Source organism: Vigna angularis, chromosome 1 (assembly GCF_016808095.1).
Source record: "Vigna angularis cultivar LongXiaoDou No.4 chromosome 1, ASM1680809v1, whole genome shotgun sequence".
NCBI lineage: Eukaryota > Viridiplantae > Streptophyta > Magnoliopsida > Fabales > Fabaceae > Vigna > Vigna angularis.
The window spans coordinates 2,242,253-2,269,907 of NC_068970.1; the positions used below are offsets into that span (position 1 = coordinate 2,242,253).

Genomic DNA, 27,655 nt, shown 5'->3' on the forward strand with positions numbered 1-27,655 from the left:
ATTGTTAACCGATTTGTTAGGTCGATATTTATAGTTTTTATGTAAAGCTGTTTCAGTTTCAATTTTATTTTATTTTTTATCTTTATGTAACTTACATCGGGATGAGAACGGGTCGGATCGAGTATGGATAGTGCTTACCCGCAACCTAATCCGTTGAATAAAATTGTATCCGCTATCCGACCCGCTACCCGCCGGGTACCCGTTTAAAAAATACCCGTGGATATTTTAAAACCCGCAGATACCCGCAAAAAATAAAAAATAAAAAATAAATATTTAATACATATTTAAAATAAAATTACAAAAAAGTATATATATAATATAAATTAGATATAAATTAAAATTTAATTAATTAAATTTAACCTAATAAAATATAATTTTATTTTATTTTTAATTAATTTAATTAAAAAATATGTAATTTTTTTTTTAATTTTTTGCGGGTAGCGGGTACCCGCAGGGTGGGTAGTATACTACCCGTACCCGACCCGTTTAGAAGCGGGTATTAAAATACCCGCTACCCATTACCCGCGGGTAGTAAATATCTGCGGATAGTTACTACCCGCCGCGGATTTTACCCGCGGATACCCGTGCCTGCGGGTAAAATTGCCATCTCTACTTACATCTATTCCTTCGTCTTATTTCTTAGTTTTTTATTTCTTTCATTACACTTGCTTTTTGTTTTCTCAATACTTTTCATTTCTTTCTATTTTTTCGAATTTTCATTTCTAAATGCTTTGCAACATTCAATCCTAAAAAAAGAAAGGTTTAATACCTTATTTTTTTGTCCCCAGTTTCGCTTGAAAATGTCAAATTAGTCCATCCTTTAAAAAGTGTGTCAATTACGTCCTCACTTAATAAAATTTGCTCCAATGAAATCTCTTCCGTTAAATCTGTACAAACGGCGTTAACTATTTTTCTCTCTCTTCTACTTTTTCTGTGCAAGGCAGGTTTTAGCAGATTTTAGCAGGTTTTTTCTCTCTTCTACTATTCTTCTTCTCTCTCTTCTACCAAATTTATTGGCGCCCCATCGTTGTTATACTGTTGTATTACCAAAACGGATGCAGTTGTGGGGTAATCTTGTGATACCAACAAACCACCCACAGGTCCTAGTTCAGGGAATTCACTACTTTTCAGAGAACAAGCAACTTCACTGACTGGCCTTGAACCCACAAGAAACAGACTCGAGCTATTAACCTCACGGATAATAGCAACTGTTTCTGCTACATTTTTAACTATTCTTTCTTCATAGTTGATGGAGTCATCATTGGTTGTTTTCACTTTAAGTTCATCGAGGAATTGCTCATCCTGTGAGACTAATTTGGTGCTGGAGAGGAGTCACCCACATCAACTCTTGAAATCTCTGCTTCATTAGGTGGTTCAACTACAAAGCGAATAACCAACAATCTGATGCTCAGCCATACGACCTCCGTAAGCAAGGGCTTCACGATCATCACCACCACCAAAGAAAAGCACTGCAACACGGTAAGAAACATTACTTGCAGAGACATGGGAGGTACCACCGAGCCCCCGATCAACAAAAATTCCAACTGAGCATGAGTACTCTTTTGTTAACCCATCGAAAATCATTTCTAGTGTTATTTAGTGAACCATCCAAACTTTGATGCTTATGAAATGGAAGAATGATGACTGCGGCTTCCTTCCTCTTAGCAGTTGCACAAATGTCTTCATGTATGTTAGCCATAGATGAGATGGCGGTCATTGGCCGGATGGACACTTGACTTAGTTGCCTGTAAGCCTCAAACGCTACAATAACATGGTTAGAAGGTGAATGAGAACCTTTGTTCCAGAATGGCAATCCATTTCTTCTTGCCTTATGTACCATTAATATAGATGAGGACCTCTTAGAGAATTCTTTAAGGTGCATGCATACACACAAAGATCATCACGCTTCTGGATTCCTCTTGAAGCCTCAATCAAATTTATCATTGATGGAATATTTCTTGCACCATGGAAGCAGACGAGAATCCTCAGTTGTCTATTTGCATTTTTCCTCCCAATTGTTCTATATTTGTAGTCAGCTATTCCTCCCTTCCTTACAGGCTTATACACGGCCATCACAAGAGGAGTGATGATGAAGGTAGTGAAAACAGCCATAAGAACCATGATGGCGAAGGTCTGATCATTCAAAACCTGGAAATGCATATTTTTAATATTTCACGGTAATAGATAGGAAAGTGCACCTTATTAAACTGATTATATGGAGAGTCATTCTCCCTGCACCTCACTACCCTCGTCCTGCACCTCCAAAAAAAATTTTAATTCTAAGTGTGCCCTTGTCACAGTCAACGAGGAGAGAGAAAAATATTGTGGATATTTAAAAAGTTTAGTAAAACTTTACTCCTCTTCTTCCCTGCCGCATCTCACAGTGAAACCCTACACCTACACCCCGTCCTTCCTCCCTCTTTTTCTCTCCGTGTATCTTGTCTCTGCCATCCCACGCTGCTCGCGTTCCTACTTTGTTTTCCTCACAGATCTGAGCTGGCGTCCAGGTTAGTAGCTTGCATCTACTATATTTGTTTGTTGTAATATGTGCTTGGTTCGGTTTGTGGGTCGTGTTCGGAGCTCGCTGGAGGTGCACGTCCGCAGTTTGAAGTGCGGAAACGGATCAGAACCGCATTTCGATATGCGGCAAGGATAAACGCAGTTCGAACTGCGGTAAGCACAAACCGCAGTTCAATCTGCGACACACATACCCAGAACCGCATTTCGATCTGCGGCGGCAAGGAGAAACTGCGTTTTTCAAATGCGTTTTGAAACTTAGTTTTTTTAATTAAATATCTCTCTTAATAATATATGTGATCTCCAGTATAGAGAATAATAGGCTTTGACACTAGTTTCTTCGTTTGAATTGAATGTGTGGTTGAAATCTTTTTATCTGCGTTGGCATATATATTGCTTATGATTTTTTTTTTCAATTGTTTATCTTTTTTTCAAATGTTTTCTTATTCAAATATTAAAATTTAAAGATTTATTAAATTATAAATATTAAAATATGACCTACAATAAATATTAAAATTCAAAAACACTCCCTAATAAAAAAATTCATATAACCTAAATATTATTAAAGAGGTATTTCCAATTCATTCTTTGAGTAATAATACACTCCCTAATGACTAAGCATAATCCATGAACAAAAAATTTAAAATAAAAAATCATAACATAAAACAATAAATTTAAATAAATAATAATAACACAATAAAAAAACATAAAAAAAAAGATAAAAAACATGTAAAAAAAAGCATGGCAGGAATTTAACTACAAAATCATTAAATAAAAAAACATGCATGAAATAAAATAAAGAAAAAAAATTAAACACAAAAAAATCATTAAATAAAAAAAAATGCATCAAATAAACAAATAAAAATTAAACAAAATAAGCTGCAAATAAAAAAAACACATATCACTAACCGCACTTCAAAGTGCGGCCTCAAAATAAAAAACGCACTTCGAAGTGCGGCTGCGTCTTTCCGCACCTCGAAGTGCGGTTGCGTACCTGTCTTCTTCGCCGGACCTCACAGTGTATTCTTCCTCTTGCCGTCACACAGTATATCTCCAAATCTTCCAACAGCACTACCACCACCCCGAGAATTTTAACCACAACTCAATCCAATTCAATACACAGTAAACAAGTGAAGTGAAGAAAAATAACTTGCTACACTGCAAAACGAAGAACAGGGCACCTCAGGGTTTATAACCAACAAATATTTTTGTGGTTGGGAATTAGGAAAATGGTTGGGGGTTAAAAAAATTAAATTCATTAATTACGTTTTGACTTTTTATTAAATGAAGGGCAAAGAGGTAAATTTGGGGGTGCAGGATGAACTGAGTGAGGTGTAGGAAGAATCACTCTTATATGGAACACTAAGATCAACAAAATTGAAACTACCTTTCTATCTTTGCCAATGTTTAGGACTATTAATTCAATTAGGCCTTTGCAATTCATTAAGAACCCCAACACCAGAGCCTCGTTAAGAGGTAGTTTACAGAGAAGGGAAACAACAAAAGTCCCAAGAATCTTTCTAAAAGAAGTTGTAAATATAACAAAAGTCAGAAGACCCCATGATTCCAGCCCCTTTATGATGGCTCACCCATTTGAAATTTGGAGGGACAATATTGTATAATTGGTAGAAGAGAGAGAAGAAGAATAGTAGAAGAGAGAAAAAACCTGCTAAAACCTGTCTTTCACAGAAAAAGTAGAAGAGAGAGAAAAATAGTTAACGCCGTTTTTACGGATTTAACGGAAGAGATTTCATTGATGTAATTTTTATTAAGTGAAAACGTAATTGACACACTTTTTAAAGGATGAACTAATTTGACATTTTCGAGCGAAATCGGGAACAAAATAGGATATTAAACCAAAAAAAAGGAAAAATTTAAAAACTTGAAAGTGGAATTGGGTTCAAGAATATGAATGTTAAACCTTCACTAAGAAATAACAACGGTATAATGTATAGCCACAAGATATAAAGAAAAAGAAACCGAAAAGAAAGTAAAAGATTTCAGCTGGTTGTATTTTAAAATTAAAATTAAAATTTTTCTAATAATTATATTATTTTTATACGAGGAGTCAGGTGTAATTTTTTGCATTAATTTTTTATTTAAATTCACGATCAAATTTTATCTTTTGGGTGTTATAAAATTTTAATAAAGCGGTTAGTTTTCAAAATGTTCAAAATTAAACAATTTTGCTTTAACATATATTATTTAAATGTTAACACAAAAATATTAAAGCATTTTATGTGATAATCATATTAAAACTTATGGTTAATAAGATTATTAATATTTTGCGTAAATAAATAAATAACATTGTTATTATTTATAAAGATGCTAAGACTTCCCGTTATAGTTTGAAAAACATAGTTTAAAACTGCTTACTTTCGCAAAGTGGGAGGAGAAACGTTCTCTGAAACTTTTTGCGGAAACTCTATTGAACATCATAAAGCCTAAAAGTGTATGTAAATCTTAAAATAATTATAGGTTTAAACCCGTTCTCGTATTTGTGTGTCAATTTCAAGTGAATCATCGTTTTTCTTTTTCATTCTCAATCAGGTCCATAAACTTGTAAAAATAAGTCAATTAACGTCGTTTGAAAACTTAATGAAGATAGCTTAAATGACTCATTTTTACAAGTTTATGGACCCGATTGAGACTCGGGTCCATAAACTTGTAAAAATGAGTCAATTAACGTCGTCTGAAAACTTAACGGAGATGACTTAATTGGCTCATTTTTACAAGTTTATGACCCGATTGAGATTGAAAAAAAAAACGATGATTCACTTGATATTAGTATAGAAATACAAGGACCAAATGAGGGTTTAAACCAATAATTATAATTTACTATAAGTTCAAATTATGTCTTCAAATTTTTTATAATTTTAAAATTCACACTTACATTTTTATTATTTTTCAATGAAATATTAGTCTTAAAAAATTAGTTAACAATTATATTATTAAAGGTAAAATAGAAAAAAATAAATATAAAAACCAAATAGGTATACTTTCTTTATATTATACTAAAGTAAAGAGTTTTTAAACTATTTTTTAAATATTTATAAACTGATTAAGTTAATAATATATTTAAATTAATTAATTTAATAAAATATATAAATTAATAAAGTTAATATAATAAAAAATTAAAAAAACAATAAAAAGTATATGAAGGTCAATCATATAACGTCTCTAATTTAACTTTAGGATGTTGAGTGCCAAAAAGTATTGTTGAGCGCAACTTTTTGAGAGAAAAATGGTGCTAAGCACCAAAAATTTGTTGACCGCCACTTTTTGTAAGAGGTTTGGCCTTAAGTGCCACAACTAAGCACCAATTTATATGTTGTCTTTGTTTTCTTCTTTGCCTGTTTGAGATAGATCTATTATGGACCTTATGTATGTTTATGATCTTGATTGTTTTTAATTAAAGTGAAAATGTTGTTGTGAGCATGTATGATGATGATAGTGTTTGAGAAATTTCAATGAGAAATTTTTTGTGAGAGTTTCAGAAGGTCATAGTCAATGGATTTGTTTGGTCTTAGGTGCAAAGAGAATTAACTTTGTGCGTGGTAGGTGATAACACATTTGGTTGTAGCTATGTAGAACATAGATACCACCACAAGTGCATGCTTCTAGTGAATTTAGTGTCAAAGACATTATCCAAATAATTGAGTTTAGTGTCAATTATTTGTGTGTATATATATGATTTAGTGTATTTCATTCATGCTTAGTTTGTATTTGATATAATATAATTGTTTTATGATAACTCTTTTGACACTGTTGTGTGTTTTGTTTGTTTATTTTGCAATTATCACTTTATGGTGTGAAAGTTAGGTGTGGTTACCCCTACGGTGGAAGACAAAGAGATTGCAAAATATTTTTTTATGCTATTAATCATTATTCTGTATAGAAATTTGATATTTTAAAAAAAATCATATCATCTATGGTTTGGTTTCTCTCACTATTTCTATATAAGATGATTATTATTTTGGATAAATATATTAATATTATATATTTTTATTGTTATATATCTTTATTGCTATATGTTTTATTTAAGTTATTTTTTTTCAAGGTCATTATTATCATTATCATTTCCTACTAATCTAGACATTATCATAAATTTTTTAATAACTAACAAATTTCTTTATTTGCAAGAAATTAATAGAATTGTTTCTTATGTGTTTTTATATACATCAATTATTCAATGAGATGAAAATTATAATATTACATGTTAAATGGTATGAAACGTTTAAATATTAAAAAAACTATAAAAAAACAGTTTGATAAATTATAGGTTTAAATAAAGTCTTTCAATTGTAATCACCTTCTATATAACTTTTTAATGATCATAGATGTTCACCTTCTTCAATTTGATAACCTGTCATTTATAATTTTACCTTCCATGTCAATATTTTATTTTCACAATCCTTTCACATCTATAAAATATTATGTTTACTTTGTTAGCTTTTAAAAAATATAACTTATTGAAGTGCACTGAATGTAAAATTTCACATATTCATGTTTTTCCAATAATGCAATATTCTATCACTAAAATTAAATTATTTAAATACATGAATTTAAACTTTGTTAGCCACAATAAAAATTTACTATCCATCTTAAATAAATAAAAAATTAACAAACATATAAAAAATCCAAAAACTACAAAATACAAAAAAAAAGTTAAAGAAAAATACCCCAAATGAAAAGATAAAAAACATATTTAAGTATAACTTATTTGCTGTAATCTGTGCTATAGTTTATTACAAAAACAAAATAAATTTGATAACTATGTTTGAATTTTATTTACTACATTACCTTCTTTAACATGAACATCTTAGTAGGTAACATTCATCAATTAATAATAACCACTCAGAAAATGAATCAACATAATTGTAAGAGGAATCGAGGAAAACCACAATCTTTGAATCATGATGATTAATTATAACTTTTCATTGTTTATGTTTTCAAGAAAAAAAAAATCTTTAGAAAATTAACACTTTTTGAAACTCTTTTTTTTAATCGGAGACAGTATATTTTATTGAAAAAAAATATTTTAAAACAAATTTTTTTAACAATATTTTAATACAACATATTTGTAATTTTTTTACTAGTTCATTATTTATTTATTATTATACTTACGTATTTTAAACTCAATAATATAATAATACATATACTATGTTAAATTTATTGTCAAAATTTTTGTATTAACATATTATTATCCTATTTGATTAAGACAATATACTTGCTTAATTTGCATGTTAAAACGAAGACTTTACATTTGATATTGGGACAATTGGATTATTATTTTTTTCTTTTTTGGGTAAACTATTTTTTAAGTTTGTGCTTTTCATATAATTTGTATTTTTGTTTCAAAGACAGATTAATCACGTATTCTGAATACTTGGATCAACTTCTATTTCGAGTTCTTTGTCTAAGGAATTTCTTAGATTATTGTCTCTTTCTTTATATTGATTATTTTATTTAAACTTAACTTCTAATTATGCTTAGTACTCTATTTAGGGATTACAAAATGGCTAAAGGAACCCAATGACAATGAAATAAATGAGCTGGATTTTTAAAAGAATAATGATTTACAGTTATGACAATTAAAACGCACAAAACAATTACTATTTAGAGATTAACAAATTGTGTAATGAGACAAAAGACTTGTAGGCTGATAATGAGACTTATGTGTCAATTCATCACATCATTCATATTGTTCGTCTAGATAATAAAAGTTCATAAAAGCATAATACTAATTTCAATAATCAATATTATTTAATAATACAATAACTAAATAAATTAATCCCCAAAAAAGTCCAACCAGACCGAAAGAAAATTAATATATATATATATATATATATATATATATATATATATATATATATATATATATATATATATATATATATATATATTTAGATGGAATAGTAATTTGACACCATTAAAGAATTAAAGTCTAAATATACTTTAAATATTTATTTCACTAAGGAAATCATTTGAAAAACTTAAAATCATTATTATTTATAAATATAATATTTATGAATATAATGAGTATAAGTAATTATGAAATTAATATTTTTTAAAAAATATAAATTTTATTTATAGGATTAAGTATGTATTATCCATTGAACCAGATAAAAACATTAATAAAATCGTCTATATATCTCATTTAATCTTTAAGTAAAAAAGTATATAAAGTGTACATATTTCTTTTATTTTATTTAAAAATAATATATTGATTAAATTTTAAATAATAAGTTAAGAAAAATTTAAATTAAAGTTTTAAATCGTAAAATTATAAACAAAAAAATATATAAAAAAATTTACTAGAGAAAATAAGTATGGAAAAAGATGACGAAGATGTAAACTTATTTAAGAATTATGTAAGATGTAATTATTTTTTATTAAAAATATAAATGAGATGAATATTTATTTTAAACTCGGAATTACACCGGTTTCATTTAATATAATATCATGCGAAATAAATGAAATTTTCTTTAAAAAACATTTGATTTTATCACTATTCTATTAAAAATATATTGACCTGACCTGACACACCGCACCACCAAAAGCGTTACTAGAAATACAATCGTATGAATCATTTACTTTCAGCACCTCACAATTTTTCGTGTACCCCTGAATTGTTTTTAAAAAGACCGTTTTGCCCTCAGCTAAAGTGATTTTTAATTTATATATTTTGGTAACTTTTCGGAACAAACTTTTAGAAATTTTGGAAACATGATTTCTGAAAAGGGATTTCCATAATAGAATTTCTTAAACAATTTTTGAAATAAGTTTTTCATAACAGAATTTCTGGGATATATAAAATACATTTTGGATAAAATTATATTACATCCCATTTATTCCCATTTTCTTCCTTAAATCCTTCTTTTGTTTCTTAATGTTTTTATTTTTTTTTCATTTATTTAAAGGAAGAGATGAAATAAAGAAGATGGAATGAAAGTGGAGGTGAAAGAAGAACATGGAGTGGAATAGAAGTGGAAGAAGAAGATGGAGTGAAGGAAAGTACGGAGATGTCGATTAGGGAAGAACATGAGGGTAACATTGACTTTTCAATTTGTCTATAGAGGTGTAGGAAGAAATTTCCAAGTTTATGTTATCCTGTTTTAAACTGTTATTGCTTAATTGGGTATTTGGGTTGTTTCACTTTACACCTCAATTTCTCTCCAACTCTAGATATTTCAATTTTAATCTTAATTAATATTTTTTAATATTTTTTGATAAAGTCACTTTGTACTTTTCTAATTTTTTTTCTCTTTTTTATTAAAGTCACCCTACACCATTTTAATAGATTTTAAAATCCGTTTCATAAATTTTTCAAATTCATTTTTAGATTTAAAATTTAATAACAATATAACTTAATTTCAAATTTTAATATTATTTAATATACATTTCTATTTTAATAATTATTAAAATATAATTTCTATTATTATAATAGTTATATTAAAAACATAAAAATAGAAAAATTAAAATAAATATAGTAATAATGAAAGTAAAAAAAATAAAAAAAGTACTAATATAAAATATGATTTAATATATTTAAATATATTAAAATATATTAATTATTAAATTAAAATTAAATAATTATTAAATTTTAAATAATTAAATAAAATTTAAAAAGATTTATTTATGGAATTTTGATATTCAATAAACTATTTTTTTAGATTTTGTTTTTTAATTAAAATTTCATAATTATTTAATTTAATTAAAATTCTAATATCATTTAATATATTTTTATATTTTAATAATCATTAAAATACGATTTATATTATAATAATAATTATATTAAAATAATTAAAATAAAAATAGTAATAATAAAAATAAAAAATATTTATATAAAATTTGATTTAAAATATTTAAATGTTAAATTATATTAAAATATTAAATTAAATTAAATAATTATTAAATTTTAAATAAAAGAACTAAATTATAAAGAACTTTGTTTATCTAATATCTTTAAAATATGTTAACGGATTTCGATAAACAATTTTTTTTAAAATTTTGTTTTTTATTTAAAATTTAATATTTATTTAATTTAGTTTAAAAATCTAATATTATTTATAATATTTTTAAATAATTTTTCTTAATATTTATCATTGTTACTTTTATTTTAATTACTTTTGTTTTTATTTTTTTTTAATATAACGTAGAAATTATATTTTAATAATTATTAAGATATAAACGTATCTTAAAAAATATTAAAATTTTAAATTAAATTAGATTATTATTAAATTTTAAATCTAAAAATAAAATTTAAAAAATTTATGAAAAGGATTTCAAAATCTATTAAAAGGTACATAGTGACTTTAATAAGAAAGAAAAAAAAAATTAGAGAGGTACAGAGTGACTTTAACATGAATGAGAAAAAATAAAAAAAATATTAATTGAAATTAAATGTTTTTTTTAAATATCTGAATATCTTATAAATATTTTATCACAATTTTGGGTAAGTTTTTATATGAAAGAAATAGGAAAAAGAAAATTGGTGAAGCAAATTAAAAAACAATTACTGTTTGAAACAATTTAATTTAGAAAAGTTTAACTATAAACATTATTATTTTTCCAGAAGTTCATGGGTTATTTTCCTTTTAGAATCCGCATTTCTCTCGTCAATTTATTACTGACAATGACCCCAAATTCTGATAATTTTATATTACTTTTATTTACAAATTTATAATTGTGATTTTTTTATCATTTCTCCAATAAAGTCTAAACTCTTTGCATATGGAAAGTGTCTATTCATTATTCCACCACAAACAAAAAAAATTTCAACTAATTTTTTGAGCATTCGTGAATACTAATGAATAATTAAAAACAAAATTTTATAATTTTTAAAATAAAATTTAATTAAAATAAAAATAATATAAAATATAATATAAAATACATTAAATATAAAATAAATTTTAATTTTAATTAAAGTCAACCTAATAAAATATAAATTAATTATAAATTCAATTAAATTTAACTTAATAAAATATAAATTAATTTTTAATTTTTTTAAAAGTAATGAAAATCTACGTATAATAGTATAATAATTACACTTAACTTATTTATAAACAAGTATTAAAATATCTGCATGTGTGAATTATCCACTTCAAATTTTATTTGTAAATATAGTAGGGATTTTTTTTTCATCCCTACTCAAAATTTATGGGTAAGCTTATTTATTACAATAATCAAACAACATCAGTTTATAAAAATAAATTATAACAATAAGAACAATAAAAAAGATAAAATTTATTATTGTCTATCACTTCTTGTTAGAGTTGCCAAAATGGGTCACAACCCGCGGGTCAATCTACCCCACCACACGGGTTTGAGCCAGGTTGAGTTTGAAAAATTGTATTTTTTTATACGGGTCAAATTTCAACCCGGCTCATGCGGGTTAAACCCGTGGTGGGCCGAGTTGACCCACCAACCCACCTATATAATTTTATTTTATTAAAATTTAATTTTAGTTTTATAAAAATATATTTATTATTTTGTTTTTGCTTGAAAAAAATATTTAAGTTCCTTATTTTCAAAATTAATTAAACACCCATGTACCAATTACAAAAACTTTTTTTTAGTGGGTATTCTTTCTTTGCGGTATTCCACCCTTTGCCTGTTTTTGGTCTAAGGATGAGATTCTTAATGATAGTTGGTTGTATTCACCAACTTTTGCAATAATAACTTGTTCTGCAGTAGGATTAACTGCATTTTATATGTTTCGCATTTATTTACTTGTTTTTGAAGGATATTTAAACGTTCATTTTTGAATTTTAATGAAAAAAAATAGTTCATTCTATTCAATATCTTTATGGGGAAGAAACAAGTAAAACTTAAAAGAAAAATTGAAATTTTTTAATTAGTTTTACTAAGAATCAAGGGAGTGAAATTTGTTTAGATTTGAATTATAGAAAGTTTGTAATTTTTTTTTATTTAAAAAAAATTGTAATTAAGTGAACCAACCCGTTTACTCACCAACTCGTGGTGGGTTGGGCTGGATTCAAATTTTTCTGGCTCGCTAATAAATGAGTCGGGTTGGGTTGGTTCACTAAATGACTAACCCGTGGTGGACCGGATCAGACCGGATGACCCGTTTTGACAACTCTACTTCTTGCACACACACGAGAGAAAACATTTAATAAATATTAAATAAGTTTGTCATCATAATATATATCACTAGTAATTTTTAAACTACCAGTGACAATTAGAGCTAATTCCCTTAATTTTTACCCACTAATCAGGTTTTACATGGACTGACTTCTCCCAAAATTTCCAACATAAATTTTAAAAAATAAAAAAACACCAACAATTTTTTTTAATATTTTAATTCTAAATATTAATATCTTACAAAAAAAATATTATACTTTTAAATATAACAATCACAAGAAATACATAAATATTAATAGTTTACTATTTATTGTAAATACATAAAGAAATATATTATAAAAAATATTCAAGTGAATATAAAATACAAATTTATATTTATATATAATATTAATAAAATAATAAATAAAAATATTTAGCTATAATCAACACAATACAATAATATAATATTAGAAAAAACTAATGTGTACAAAGCTAATTTCAACCTATCTCTCACTTTTGTTGAGGAAGCTACGTGCACATAATGTGACTCAGTTTATGATTCCTCCTCTAAACATCGTATTACTTAATATATATTATTGTTGGCTTTAATGAAGTTTTAAGTCTTTATTAATTTTTGATATAGTAAATATTATTATTTAATTTTTTTCAATAATACATCCTTTATCTTATTTTCTTGCTTATATATGTTAAAAAGCTATATGATTTTATGATTAATATTAAACAATATCAAAGTAATAAAAATTTTACATTAATCATAATATTGTTCTATATTAATTATAAAATTTCATAATAATAATAATTATTTTTAACTGTAACTTGTGACGAAATGTTAGTAACATATTTATATGTTGTTGAAAATATTATGAAAATAGGGATTGTTATCATCAACTTATTTATATTGAAAATGCATAGTTTTATATTAATTTCATATCCATTAACAGTGATGGACATTGTGATCACAATAAACATATGATGACACAGTAATTCGTTGAAGATTATACTTTGGCAGTCAATTTATTGGGAATATATTATGAAAATTTGAGCAGCTTTTGCATCAAGATGACATGCGTGTTAAAAAAGTAACTATAAAGTGATTTTGTATGATCTTTTTCTCTGTATGTTAGAGTTGTTTGAATCATTTATGAGAAACTTAATTTTCTTTATTACATTATACAAGGATATGTTTAGTGACTTGAAATTATAAGAATCGTTATACACAACAAAATATATTTTCTTTATTTTGAATTGGTTATCAAAATGAACTTTTGACTTATGTTAGATTCTTAGATAGAAACAAAGAAAATTGTACACCAATATAAATATAGAATACATTAATATCACTTTCATTTCAAAACTTTAAAGATGATAATTATATAAATCTTTTTACTTATATATATTTTTATTTTACTCATAGATAAAACTTCCAACTCATTTTTAATTTCTAACATTATATATATATATATATATATATATTATGTGTTTATAAAAAATAATTAAACATATATATATGTTTCAAACTATTCCGTATGGTCCAGACGACCATACATGACACTCCACACCAAGCGAGTCGGACGCTCCTAAAGAAGGAAAACTAAGTAGTGAATGAATGTAGCATAACCAATAGGCAAGACCGGACAAACGAAAGCAGCGATGTCCGACCTTAAGTCAATAAACATGTTTTTCTACAAGGATTAATGTAAGGGTGTTGCTCCCTCCATCACCCCATTCTTGTTTTACCCCTCTCTTTATTTTCTTATTCCTATTTTACCCTTAGTAAAATTTTAGGGTTAATATTTTTTAACTTCTACCCACTTCAATCATCTACATGTATGCAGCGGCAACTCTTCTTCCTTTTATCGTTCGTTCCCTCATTGTTTCATTGTGCTCTTCTTCCTTTTTTTCACGTTCCACTTCTTCCTCTCATTTTTTAATTGCGATAGAATTGTGGTCTTAGAGTGTGGTGGACTTTCATTAGTTGGTGTGTTTAGTGAGAGATTGCGAGTGGTGGTGGAATCAATTGATCAGCCGTGCCAAGATCGGTGTGTGGTGGTGCTTGAAGGATTCGTCGTGAAGATGCGTAATAAACCCTAAAAAAATAAACGTATAATATTTAAACGGATGTGAGTATCCCTCAGCGGATGTCAACATCCGTTTAAGGAAAAACGAATGTCGATATCCGTTTTGCCTTAAACGGATGTTGACATCCGTTGACGGATGCTCACATCCGTTTAAGTTACATGTTTATTTTCCAGTTTATTTTTATTAGTTTATTTTTTTTATATTTATTTTGGAGATATTTTAATAATGTAATTTATATGTTTTAATGTATTATTTTTGAATATATTTTTGATGTATTTTAATAATGTATTTTTGAAGATCTTTATTGTTATTAGTTTATATTTATATTTTTTTGTATTTTGCAGTTATATATAATTAGTTTTTTGTTTTAATGTTTTTGTATAATATATATTTTTTATATATGGTTTTTGTATTCTTTAACAATTTTATAATTATATAAAAAATTATTTATTAGTTTAATTATATGAAATATATAATTTTATTATATTAATATTTTTGTAATTAAAACAAACGGATGTGGTGGAGTTGGGGGGTGGGAAGAGAGAGAAGGAGAGTTGAGAGGTGGAGCTGAGTGAAAAGTAAAAATAGGTAGAAAGATAGAGTTTGAGTTTAAAGTAAATAAATAGGATTAAAAGTAAAAAAGGATATTTTTATAATTAAACTTTTTTTGAAGAAGGTTGGGGAGGTGGAGGGAGAAGTGGTGGTGGTGGTGTTTTAATGTAAATGGTAAATTAGAGGTAATTGGGCTCAGATGAGCCGAAGTTAAGATTTCACTAATCTCAAGCCCATGCCAAAAACTATAAATATAGGTAAAATGTAGGAGGTAGGTAATCGTATTTACTATGCATTTATTACCATTACACCAAACTCTCCTACAAAAAGTTTACTGACTTTAGCATTGGAGAACCTTTGACAGGTATACCTCTGAACGATGGAGTGGAGACGAAAACTTAAGTTAGTTAACGGACGACATGTTAAGAGAAATGATATAGATATTTGAAGTGACTTGACCTCGTATCCAAAACAAACAAAAAAAACTAAAAAGAAAAAGCATGAATTGAAATACATCTCGACCAATTCAACTAGTTGAGATAATAAAACTTGTATAGAAAAGAAAAATTGTAGCAAGAGGAATCAAATAAGCTATTATTATTATTATTTTACCTCAAAAAAGAAAAAAGTGTGTAATATTATAACTCATACGTTGAAGAATATTGGGTGAATCATGATTCATGATCTTTGTTGTACCATAGAGATGAATAAATTAGTTGTAGCTTAGGGCTTTCGAACGGATAGTGAGAGTGATCTTCACCCTTTTGAACTGCCTGAAAAGCCTCCTCAGCATCCATTAGCAGTGACGAAGCCAATGAAATGGATGGATCCATTGGGTGGACTTTGTCTAAACTTTGCAACAAAAAATGACTCTGAACTCCAATTCATTTAATCAGTGTTGCGGCATCAGACCCCACAATCTTAGCCGACCGCCTTGGCATCATTCGCATGTCACCTTGAATTAACTAACTCACAACATTAATGTTCATGTGTCACTGTGACTAGGCTTCCTTGCATGTGCACTTATCTTTATTTTTTTCTTTAGTCACATGTTTTCAATCGAAGAATAATCACTTCATATATATATATATATACACACACTCACAAAGCCTTGACATGTTGTCTGTTGGAGTTGAATTCCTTCCTCTTGCTTCCTTCCAAAGATGGTGGACAATGTCGGAGGCAGTTCCTCTAATCCTGAAAACAGTGGCATCAGGGAACAAGACCGTCTGTTGCCAATAGCCAATGTTGGAAGGATCATGAAGCAGATTCTGCCTCCTAATGCAAAAATCTCAAAGGAATCAAAGGAAACAATGCAAGAGTGTGTGTCGGAGTTTATAAGCTTTGTGACGAGTGAGGCATCAGAGAAGTGCAGAAAGGAGAGGAGGAAGACCGTGAACGGAGATGATATATGCTGGGCCTTAGGCTCCCTTGGTTTTGATGACTATGCAGACCCATTGAGAAGGTATTTGCACAGATATAGAGAACTAGAAGTAGATAGATCAGCCATCCAAGAGAGAGGAAATAGCCCCTCCAAAGACAAGGATGCTGAATTCTGATCCTAGAACAACCTTCAAGGAATTAATCTGTGTTGTGTCTGAAACAAGGCTAGTTTAAGGTTTTGAGGATGTTGAGACAATCAGTGTAATAGTTTTCTTGTTTTGTATGTTGTTACGTATATCTATATGCATGCACTCCTTTTTGTTGATTGATTTGCAGTATATTCATTCAATATGAATCATGGTCTCGATCGGTGCTATAAATATTCATTCATTGAACCAAAGCTGAGTTTTCGCATATGCCATGTCCATGATTGACCATATGCGTACATGGTGATACAATATCTTAATCATCAAAGCAAAAACATTCCGTACAGTTCCAAGCTAGCTCCTCCTTCTTCATTGTGTTGACCACAAATTCTACCACAGCATGTCTTAATTGGATAAGGATTATCCTTAATTACATTCAAGATTAGGGTCAAAGGACGTATAATTACACTTAAAGTAAATTCAGAACAAGACAGAAGCATGAGGTTAGTAAATCACTGTCTTCATGCATGTATGTATCTAATGGTATATTCCCAGAAAAATTCCCACGAACTCTTCCATCGTTTGGAATCTGCAAGATCGATGTTAGAGCATTCACCCTCGTGAAATTAAGGCTAAATTTTTAAAATTGTTATTATTTTTTATTTAGAGAATTACTTAAAATAGATTGAATATTCAAATGGAGTAATTTAAACTAAGATTTTAAGTAGGTTTTGGTGTTTAATTATATTGTATAGTTTGATTCTCCTTGTTTTGTTCTGACCTTATCTGAAAGTCTATCGCGGTGACCAAAAGAGAGTGTATAAAGTCAGTTTTCTAGGGTTCCTTTAAACAGATAATTGTTAATGAGAATCTTAAAAATGTAGTACGTCAGTAAATGTTATGTTAATATAGATTAATGTATCTTAAATCTAATAATGTGATTTTAAGGGGATGGACCACAATCGATACCAAATTAACTATTGTATTCGTTAGATGTCAACACAAAACACCAACAAAGTGAAGCCAAAAAACGATGGAGTTTGCAAGCTGTTTTAGATTGATTCATCGTACAAGGTCATGTAACGGATTCTTTGATGTTCCTTTTAAAACCTCACATAAATAATATATTTGTACGTATATATATATATATACAAATCATCAACTTATATTAACGATAAAATATACTTCTCATAATATTTTTCTTTTTTAATTTAATAATCAAATGTGAGTTATTTATTATATAATCATGGTATTAATGGAAAATAAGAAAAGTTGAAATAATATAATATCTTTTTACAATAATATATATATATATATATATATATATATATATATATATGTGTGTGTGTGTGTGTGGGTGTATAACTTAATTGATAACGGACCTCCCTTTTTACTTTTGTTTCTTTTTGTTTTATACATAATTAGATTTTAAATAAATTTTAATTTAATTATTGAAAAATATAATCAATAAGTTATATTTAATTTGAGTTTGAATAAATTCATCCCAGTCCAATATAAAAAAAATTGAGTTAGATTTTTTTATTTTTTTATTCAATTCAACTTTTTAATGAGATTTAACTCAATTCAACACATCTTCATCAAATTGTATTGGAATTGATCGATTGGGTCACTCTTTTTGAGTTTTTTTTCTTCTAAAATTTATAATTCTAAAACACCTTTTGTTACCTTTTTAGAATAATTTTCAGAACAATAGACTATATTAATTAATTACGAATAATTGAATAACTTAGTAGTTAAAAAATAGTTAGCAATGTAATTAAATACTAATATTATTTAATAATTTTGATTAGATTGAATTAGGTTTTATTTTATATTCAACTACAGACTTTGTCACCCAACTGTAAGAGATTAAATTAAATTAAGTTAGGTTACCCATGAAACAATTACAAATAATTAAAACACAACCGGCATTTTTATTATATTTATAAAAATAAAAAGGTAAAAGAATATGTATAAGAAAACCGTAACAAAACCTAGTAATTTTTATATAAAGTTATAAATAAAAATTTCCTTTTAAATATTTAGTGCACCTATATGTCTAAAACTATAACTCCAGATAACTAATTAAACTTGTTCTAAAGTACATATTGAGACAGTACTGTGGACATGTATATAAATAAAAGTGTTATTCTCACGTTAATAAATACAATTAATCTATATTAAAGCTTAATGAATTGATAGTATTTGACAATAAAGTAGTATTTGATACTACTTTACTATGTTTATTTTGACTAATTTCACTTAATTAAAAAAATATAGTATTCTCAATTTAAAACAAATAAAGATATTTTATTTGTTTATAAAGTGGTCTAAGAAATGAAATTATTATTTTGACCTTAAAAGCAGAAGGTACTATTTTTTGTGGGTGATAAATTAATAATATATTTGTGAATGCTAATGATGTGTTTTTATTATTGTATTTAGATTTTGTTTGAAATATTTAATCAAATGTGTACTTTTTTATTTTTTTCCTTTTGTCATTGTTATTTTGGGTTAGTCAACCCACCAACTAATTAATTATTATTATGATATTAGGTTAAAATAGTTAACTCACTAATCCAATCACATCAATGGATGATATACCCATTGCACTCATAATCTCTAATTCAACAAATGGAATAATTATTGAGAATAAAATAAACAACATTAATTAGCCAATTCCTAAAGTCCTAGGTGACAAACCTACACTTACAAATGCCTTTTTGTCTATTATATATTAATTTAATCACCCATGCAATATTTTTTTTTGCCTGCCTCCACTATAATACTTAAGACAAAGGGAACATTATGATGAGTCAACTAATTATTAAATTAATCTCATTTTAAAATGGTATCCCAATAGAAAGTAAAACAAGAAACTTGTTTGAGTTTAAATTTATTCAACAAGATACAAAACAATAAGATGGTTTATTCATATGTATTCTATCCCAACAATGATACTTTCTACTTTTATTTTAGGTTTTTTTGTTGATGTATTTTAAGCCTTCAACGTTATATATAAAGGGAATGATATTTTTTAGTAGAGAAATAAAAAGAAAAAAAATGAAACTTTTTTATAAATTAAAATTGGTTATTGTATAAGTTAATTTGTGCAAAAAGTACTTTCTCGAAATTTTTAATTTCAATTTATAAATGATTTTTCCTGTGTTTATGAAGATTGTTTTTTCCAAAGCATACCCTTAATTAATTAAGAAGAATACAATGAATTTTTTCCCTGGATTAGGAACTAAAGACAAGGATCATGCTTCTTGTCCATCATTTCCCCTACATTGTCAAAATCACATTTAATTTTAAATACATGTAAATATATATAAGTGACTTTATCGTTCTTTTTGTGATAATTGATGTATGAACACGCATTATTCTTTTAAAATATAACTTAATATAATCATTGATTTTTTTTTTAAATTTTGATAACAAAAACTTAATTTTTTTAAAAAAATTTATCTACATATTATTGTTATTATAACTAACACGAAATATTTGGAAAAGGCTATAATTTAGATAAACTTTAAAGTACATATAATGTTTTTTAATTATTTAAAAATACAAATAATTTAGTTTTATTATTTCTTTTATTTTGATCTCATAACGCTCTAGGTTAAACATGTTCATTTAAGACACCATCAAATTTATTTTAATTAATTACAATATCAGTGAAAAAAAGAAGATGACTAAAACACCAAACGAAGAATTAAAGAACATTTACAAATGTAATTTAACATAATGTAATGAGTAAAATAAAATAGTTTTAATTCGATGCTGAAAGGAGTTTCAAAGAAAAATGCAGTGATTTTTTTTTCTTATTTATAATTTTTGGTTTTGTATAGAAAGAGGACTCTATCATATGGTAGGTAGCATATAGCTATGTGTTATCATTTGGTTTAATAAATTAATTAAGGGAAATATGTACATGTAAATATAAATTTCTTTTGTTGGAATTAAGTATGATTTAAGTTTATATTTACTTGGAAGAAAACAATGATAATGGAGGATTCCCAAAAGGCAAAAGCCATTGTTTTACTTGGAAGCTATAGGTGCCTGCAACCACTCCTTTGATCCATTAAACAGCCATATATATACTCTACAGTAGTCATACTAAAAAAACAACTTCAAAAATATTAGTTTTCCCTTTTTTTTTTTATAATTACGAGGCAATACCCTAAGTCTTTGTTTGTTAGATAAAAGAAAGATATGAATTATAATTTTAATTATATATATAACTGATGTTATTTTTTTTTCTTTCTTTCTCTTTTCCTGATACATATTTAATATTTTTTTTAAGAGATGTAAATAAAGTTACATGACTAGATTATTCCAAAATTTTGCTCCAAAAAATTTAAATCATTGTGAAGCAAATGTTAAGAGATCTTATATTAGTTAGAGAGAAAGGTAATTTTAAGTATATAACTTGCGAAGATAAACTAAGTTTATATTTATCATAACTTATTCTATAAGTTTGTTAAATCTATTATTTTATTTGTTATTTCTTATCGTATTATTTTATGTTTATATATATACATGGTTTGACGTGAAAAAATATATTGGAAATCTATAATCAAAATCAATTTTGAATATACAAATGAGAAAATTGATTTAAACTTAAACTTATTTTATAATAATCAAATTATCAAAGTGTGAAAAGAATAATAAAAGGTTATATTACATATAACATTTACATTTTCTCTTTTTTGAAAGCTGCTCAAATTGCTCGAGGGTAAAGTGATTCAACCAAAATTGTTTTTTTTTTACCTAATGAACAAGTTATAAAAGATAATCCTTTAATTTCCGAGTTCTTCTTAATCCAACTCATTTAACTTTTTGGTTGAAAACTAACTTGGATCCGCTCATTCAAGCTATATAGTAAACTTTGTAAAAAGAAATCTATTTTTCCTATTTTTATTATGAATTATTTGAAATTTTTTGGTTTTATTTGTTTATTCTTTAGATTTGTGATTGTCAATTGGTGTGGTGTAGTTGAACTTTTGCATTGTGGTTTTTTCTGTTTTTTTTATCTAACTTTCCTAAATGGTTTACTTTTCTTTGGACAACGTGAAGTGGAATAACTAAGATGAAAGGTGTTAGTTTATTTTGACACTTGTAATCTAAGCTTGTGCTTAATATAGTTTTATTAGTTTGAAACATCCACAATACGAGGAACTACTTCTTTTAATTGACATGATACTCATTCAAAACATTATTTTAAGAGAATTAGAAATCATGGGTTCACAACAAACAAACACCACGGTTGAAAACTTTAAGCGTATGTTTCAAAGTATGAACCTATAAATTATTATATAAATTTTGTGAGAGACAAAATGAATGAGTTGAAAAATAGTGAACTGTACCGTATGTGACATTATAAATATTCTCGGAATATAGACATTGTTGATGACATTTTCATTTCAAGTCATTGGAACAGATTTTGTAGTTAGTTTTGTCTGTTGGAATCTTGTTAGAGGCAACTTCGTTTTATGCACCACAACGTTTTCTGACTGCTTGTAGTAACAGTGAAGTACTCATATACCTCTTACAGATATAAATTATTTTTAACCATTGATCATTTCTCTTAATAAAATACAGAAATTTAATTTATAAATAAAAATCAAAAGAATAAACGAAAGGAGATAAGAGTTTAATAAAGTTTGCTAAATATGTTTTCACTGAAGAAAATTTCCTAAAACACTTTTGTTGAAGTTTTTAAAAACATGCTTATTCAACGTGTATATTTTAATTTACACAGAGAGGATAATATATATGTTTTAAGAGAATATTTTAATGATGTATAATATGACCGTCTGGTTAGCCATTACCTAAACTGTCAACAAGCTTATGGTTCTACATAAATTGGTCGGTAAACTGATCGGTCGAGTTATAAATAGAATTAACACTAAAAATAATTACATTAATCTTAAACTAAATCATAATTATTTGGACTATAATTAGACCGATACTAATAAGAAGTTTATCCTAAAATCTATAAATATGATATTTAGGTAGTTAGTTATATTTCTCATCCTAATATCTATAAATGCATGTTTGATATTAAGGTAGTTAGTTATATTTCTCATCCTAAAATCTATAAATACATGTTTGATATTCAGGTAGTTAGTTATATTTATTGCACATTTATTGCTAATATTATCAAACAAACACGGAGTGTTTTCTACAAGTAACACCCCAACTCAAAACCTTAACTTGACCTTAGAGATTGGAGATCCTTTGGAGAAATAGATATAACCTCGACTCCATAAACCGAAACAAATAATGTTATTTTGAAGTGATTGATCTTGTAAGATATGAATAAACAAATAATATGTTATTTTGAAATGATTGATCTTATAAGATATGAATGAACCTGATCAAATTATTCTAAAGTGATAAAAGTTTTATTACAAAGGCAATTTATTATTAACAATGTTACCAATTACAAAATATAAGAAAATTTATCTGAAATTATATTAAGCGGTATCTAATTATATGATTTTATAAAGTTCAATGTAATTTCAAACTCATACTTATTCAGAAAAATCATTTTGTTTGGAAATATATGTTTTTTATATTGCAAGAATATAAAACCAAAACTGCAATATTTGCATAAACACAATTCACACAATTCGCTTTAATTAAATTAAGTGTACAGAAGGAAAAGAATACTAAGTACATCTTAGATTTCTAAAATATCAACACTTTCAAAACAGAATTTAAAAGGTAAAAAACATCAGTAGATATGATAAGTGTACCATATGGACCGGGCGGTCCGAGAGCAACGCCGACACCAATCTAACGGCCGACGTTTCTTCAATCTTTTTTACTCCTCTGATAACATTGCCGGATGGCTGCCATAAACACTCACTACACGCTATGCGACCCGACCATTCATCCTTTCACTCAGATGAGTAATTGCGGTATATCGTACAGGCAGCTGCGCAAGGCCGGCCGGTAAACTGGGTCATTAAGACTAGGATTAAGGTAAATGGTTATTAGAGCCATTGGACTGGAATTGGACCGTGATTAACTTTTCACTAATCCCAAGCCCATGGCGAAAACTATAAATACAGGTTAGAGGTGAGTGGTAGATAGATTGCATTTACTGCACATTCATTACTATTTCATTGAATCGACAAACGGTTCATGTACTGACTTTGACATCGGAGAATGGTTCCCTCCCAGACGGAAGAGTGAACAACGGAGTTTGGAGCGAGACCGGACGACTAAAAGATAAATTATAGAAGAGTTTGGTGACTTAGCCCCAATAACCGAAACAAAAAGGAAAGACAGTTCTTTGCAATAGATATGAAAAGGTAAAGACACTTTCCTTATGATTGTTGTGCAAATCCAACAATTGATATTTTCTATACTACAAGAAAAAGAATGTCAAGAAGGATAAGGTTCAAAAACATGACCAGCAAGTATAACATTAAAAAATTTCCCATAATGACACATCTAACTATTTATCGTATATAGCATGAAAGAACTAATCATATTAATTTCAGACTACACTTGGTTAAAGATGTTATTAAATCTAGAAAGGTTAGGATTATGAAGATAGCTTCAGAGAATAAACCTACAAATATGTTTACAAAGTCTCTACCAAATCGAGATTCGTTAAAATAGATTAATTTTTCGTTTAAGGATATAGTTGCAAAAATTCTTACATTATTTGGAATCAAAGTAGAGAATTGTGATATTTTATCTAAAATTGTGATCGTCTTATGAAAAGCGCAAAAGACCATCTTCTAAAGTACATCTAGAAATGTTGAGTTTGAATATTCTGTCTACTCGTTGTATTCTTGTAGACAGTGGTTTGTCTCAGTTGTCCTGACAATTTCTGGTATTCCTAGTTCTATACACACAAACATGCGAAGCTCTTGGTGTGAAATAGACGTCCCTCTGCGTATAGAACCTTCAAAAATACAGTTTCTTCTTTTTTTTCACTCTTGTCCTTGTTTTACTGTTTGATTGTCAACACAATCAGACTGTTAGAAATCCAGATTTAGACAGGAGTATAACACATACAAGAATGAGATGAAGAAATACAGCAGTTGACAACAAAATCTACGTTCAACATTTAACCAACTACAAGATGCTAGCACCCTCTCGGTTCCAGATACAACCTTACCATCCTATTTACTCATAAGTTATTCCACAAACTTTTGCTAAAATAACTACTGATAGCTAAGCTGGCGCAATCAAACTCGTAGATAGAAGATCCCAGATAACTGAAGCCACTGCAATATGCCTAAGACGAGAAGTCCCTTTCTTTAGACAAATTTTACTTTACAATTTCTACCCAACAAGAATCTTTCACAAAACAACTCAAAAATTTCTAGCTGATCTGACAAAATCATCTGCATATGAAACATGTTCCTGAAAAACATAAATGTTTGCAAGGAGGATCTCAAAGAACTAACAAACCTGAAGACAAGTTCACACAAGGTCTTGTCCCTATCATTTCCAAGACTCATGTTCTGTGTACAGCTTTAACAGATGAGAAGAATCTTCCCTAAAACGTTTCACATATTTTTCCAGGAACAACTTCTCAGTCAGAACAAATGGTGTCGTTAAGCTTGGATCCTTCCGTAGCAGACCTTTTGAGACAAGAAACTGCAAGACACAAGCCCTCGGAGCAATCCTTTTTCGGAGACTAAGTAAGAAAATTCCAGGATGTTTGACAAGGTCCACAGAATTGAAGCCTGCCTGCTCCACCCAATAACTCATCACGGCATTAATTTTATCACAGGATGACAGCATACAATAAGGCTGCCTCCTAAATGCTGGAAGAACTTGTTCTTCGGACCAACCCCACCTCTTATAAGTGTCAATCTTCTCGGCCCATTTGCTTTCGTTTACGATAATTTTGGCAACCAACGCTATGCAGAATGTTGAAAGCGAAGCATCGAAGCCCATTTGCTTCAACTCCTGAACTGGCTTTGACATGTCGCCAAAGTAGAGTAGACGACGCCATCTCTGGGGCAATTTAACAATTTTTGAACCGGGAACTCCACTATCAAGCAACAGTTTGAGGTTAGCTACCCCACGGCTTTCATAAAGTAAAGGAGGATGGTGAATCAGAAAATCAATGATTTGTTTGTCCGTAATAAAGGGTTGAAGGAGCCCTCTAATAAATTCATATGATGGGATTATACGATTCTCCAAGCTTCGTCGGAGAAAATGAGGGCAGGCGGTAACGACGTGAATAATGTCAAGGGATGAAGCACCCTTTGAACGCAAAAATTCAAACTTTGGCAACAGCAACTTTTGGGTGTTGCATGAAAGTAACTGGGGCACTCTTTGGAGGATATGAGATATCTGAGAGTTGGAGAAGGAGTGGTTTCGGAAGAAGGAGAGAACAGAATCAGGCTTTTGGGGTTTCGAAAAATGAAGATTGCGGGAAGCTTTGAGAGCGGTTTTTTGGGAGAAGGCACAGTTGTTGACGAGGTACGAGACCACGAAAGAGGATGAATTGGAGGTGGAGGTGGCCCTGCAGAATTGGAAAAGAGGGTTCCATTTTAGGGTTGTGAATTCGAAAAACTTGGCACAACCAAGGGTTGTGCGGCGGTAAATTTTGAACATGGGATCCCTATTCAAACAACAATGATGAAGCTAGCAAATGTAGATTGCAATTCTAACAACAGCATCCATGTAAAAAGAAACGCTAAATTCGAATATGTAACACAATTGAAAAGTAGAAAACCGAACGAGGGTTTTGATTTCAGAGGGGAAAAGCCCCAATTGATGAAGAATGTGGAATTTGAATTTGCTAAAATCACCAAAATGCTCTCGGATAGTCATGTTAAAAGTACTAACCTCCGAGTTAATTCGGCCAACACGGATTTTATTTGGTTTGAAAAAAAAAATATATATATTTTTTGATGGGTTAGTTTTAAATTCACTCACTTAAAATTTAGTTTATTTGAATTAAACTTATGGTGAGTGGAATTGGGTTACTAATTCATCAATTTAATTTAATTATTTATTATTTTATATTTTAATATTATTATTTAATATTTTTTTATTATATTATATATGAAATAAAAGAAAAAAGATATGACAAGAAAAAATTATATTATAAATTTATTTATTTAACATTCTAATTTAGACAAGTGATACAAAAATTATTAATACTAAAAATTTATTTGTTCGTGTTACTTGTTTTTGGTTTACGTTTATATGATATTTTTTTTATTTTGAATTGTCTTTGAAATTAGAGTCAAATTTATTTAGATTTGAATTAAAGAAAATTATAATTTTTTATATAAAAAAAAACTTATAATTAAATGAGTTAGTGAATCAACTTGTTTTATCCACCAATCCGTGATGGGTTGGATTAGTTCAAATTTTTTCAACTTATTCATAAGTAAGTCGAATTGAATCTACTCACTAAATGTGATAAGTCAGAATCAGAGGTCAAACCGAATTACCCATTTTAACAATTCTACTCTAATAACATTAAACACTTTGTTAAAAGTGTTTTTTAGAATATAGTAAACATCAATATCAATATGTAGTATTCAAAAATAAAAATAGGAATAATCATAGAAATAGCAAAAGGTTTGAAATATAACTTTTCCAGAAGATTTCTTCCTTCCATCTATCGGGATTAATATGAAAAATTAAAATACTTTTTATGAAACATCTCTAAATTTATCTTTAAATTACCTTGTTTTTCATCAATTCTTATTTACAGAATATTCATTGATTTATATTTAAAAAATATAATTTTTTTTGAAAATTCTTACATTTTCTAGGTCAAATCCCAAAAAAAAAAAATCAAGATACTAGTAACTTTACTAAATTAACAGAATCTTCTTTTTGGAAAAACAGAATTTTAAACATTATATAAAAAC

General features: G+C 27.8%; 2 protein-coding genes and 1 pseudogene across 2 annotated transcripts; 1 reads left to right on the plus strand and 2 right to left on the minus strand.

Moving 5' to 3' along the window:
- Positions 1-981: 981 nt before the first annotated feature.
- LOC108330056 (cation/H(+) antiporter 18-like) lies at positions 982-16,088 on the minus strand (annotated as a pseudogene).
- A 330-nt stretch (positions 16,089-16,418) lies between these two features.
- LOC108330050 (nuclear transcription factor Y subunit B-5) lies at positions 16,419-16,944 on the plus strand. Its single transcript, XM_017564505.2, has one exon. It carries the CDS (start codon positions 16,419-16,421, stop codon positions 16,812-16,814), a length of 396 nt encoding a protein of 131 aa, XP_017419994.1. The 3' UTR covers positions 16,815-16,944.
- A 7,551-nt stretch (positions 16,945-24,495) lies between these two features.
- On the minus strand, positions 24,496-26,581 carry LOC108332872 (uncharacterized). The gene is made up of 2 exons (XM_017568173.2): positions 25,224-26,581; positions 24,496-24,759 (listed from the first exon to the last, which is right to left on the minus strand). The coding sequence occupies exon 1, from the start codon at positions 26,379-26,381 to the stop codon at positions 25,257-25,259; it is 1,125 nt and encodes a 374-aa protein (XP_017423662.1). The 5' UTR covers positions 26,382-26,581; the 3' UTR covers positions 24,496-24,759; positions 25,224-25,256.
- Between the last annotated feature and the right edge of the window lie 1,074 nt (positions 26,582-27,655).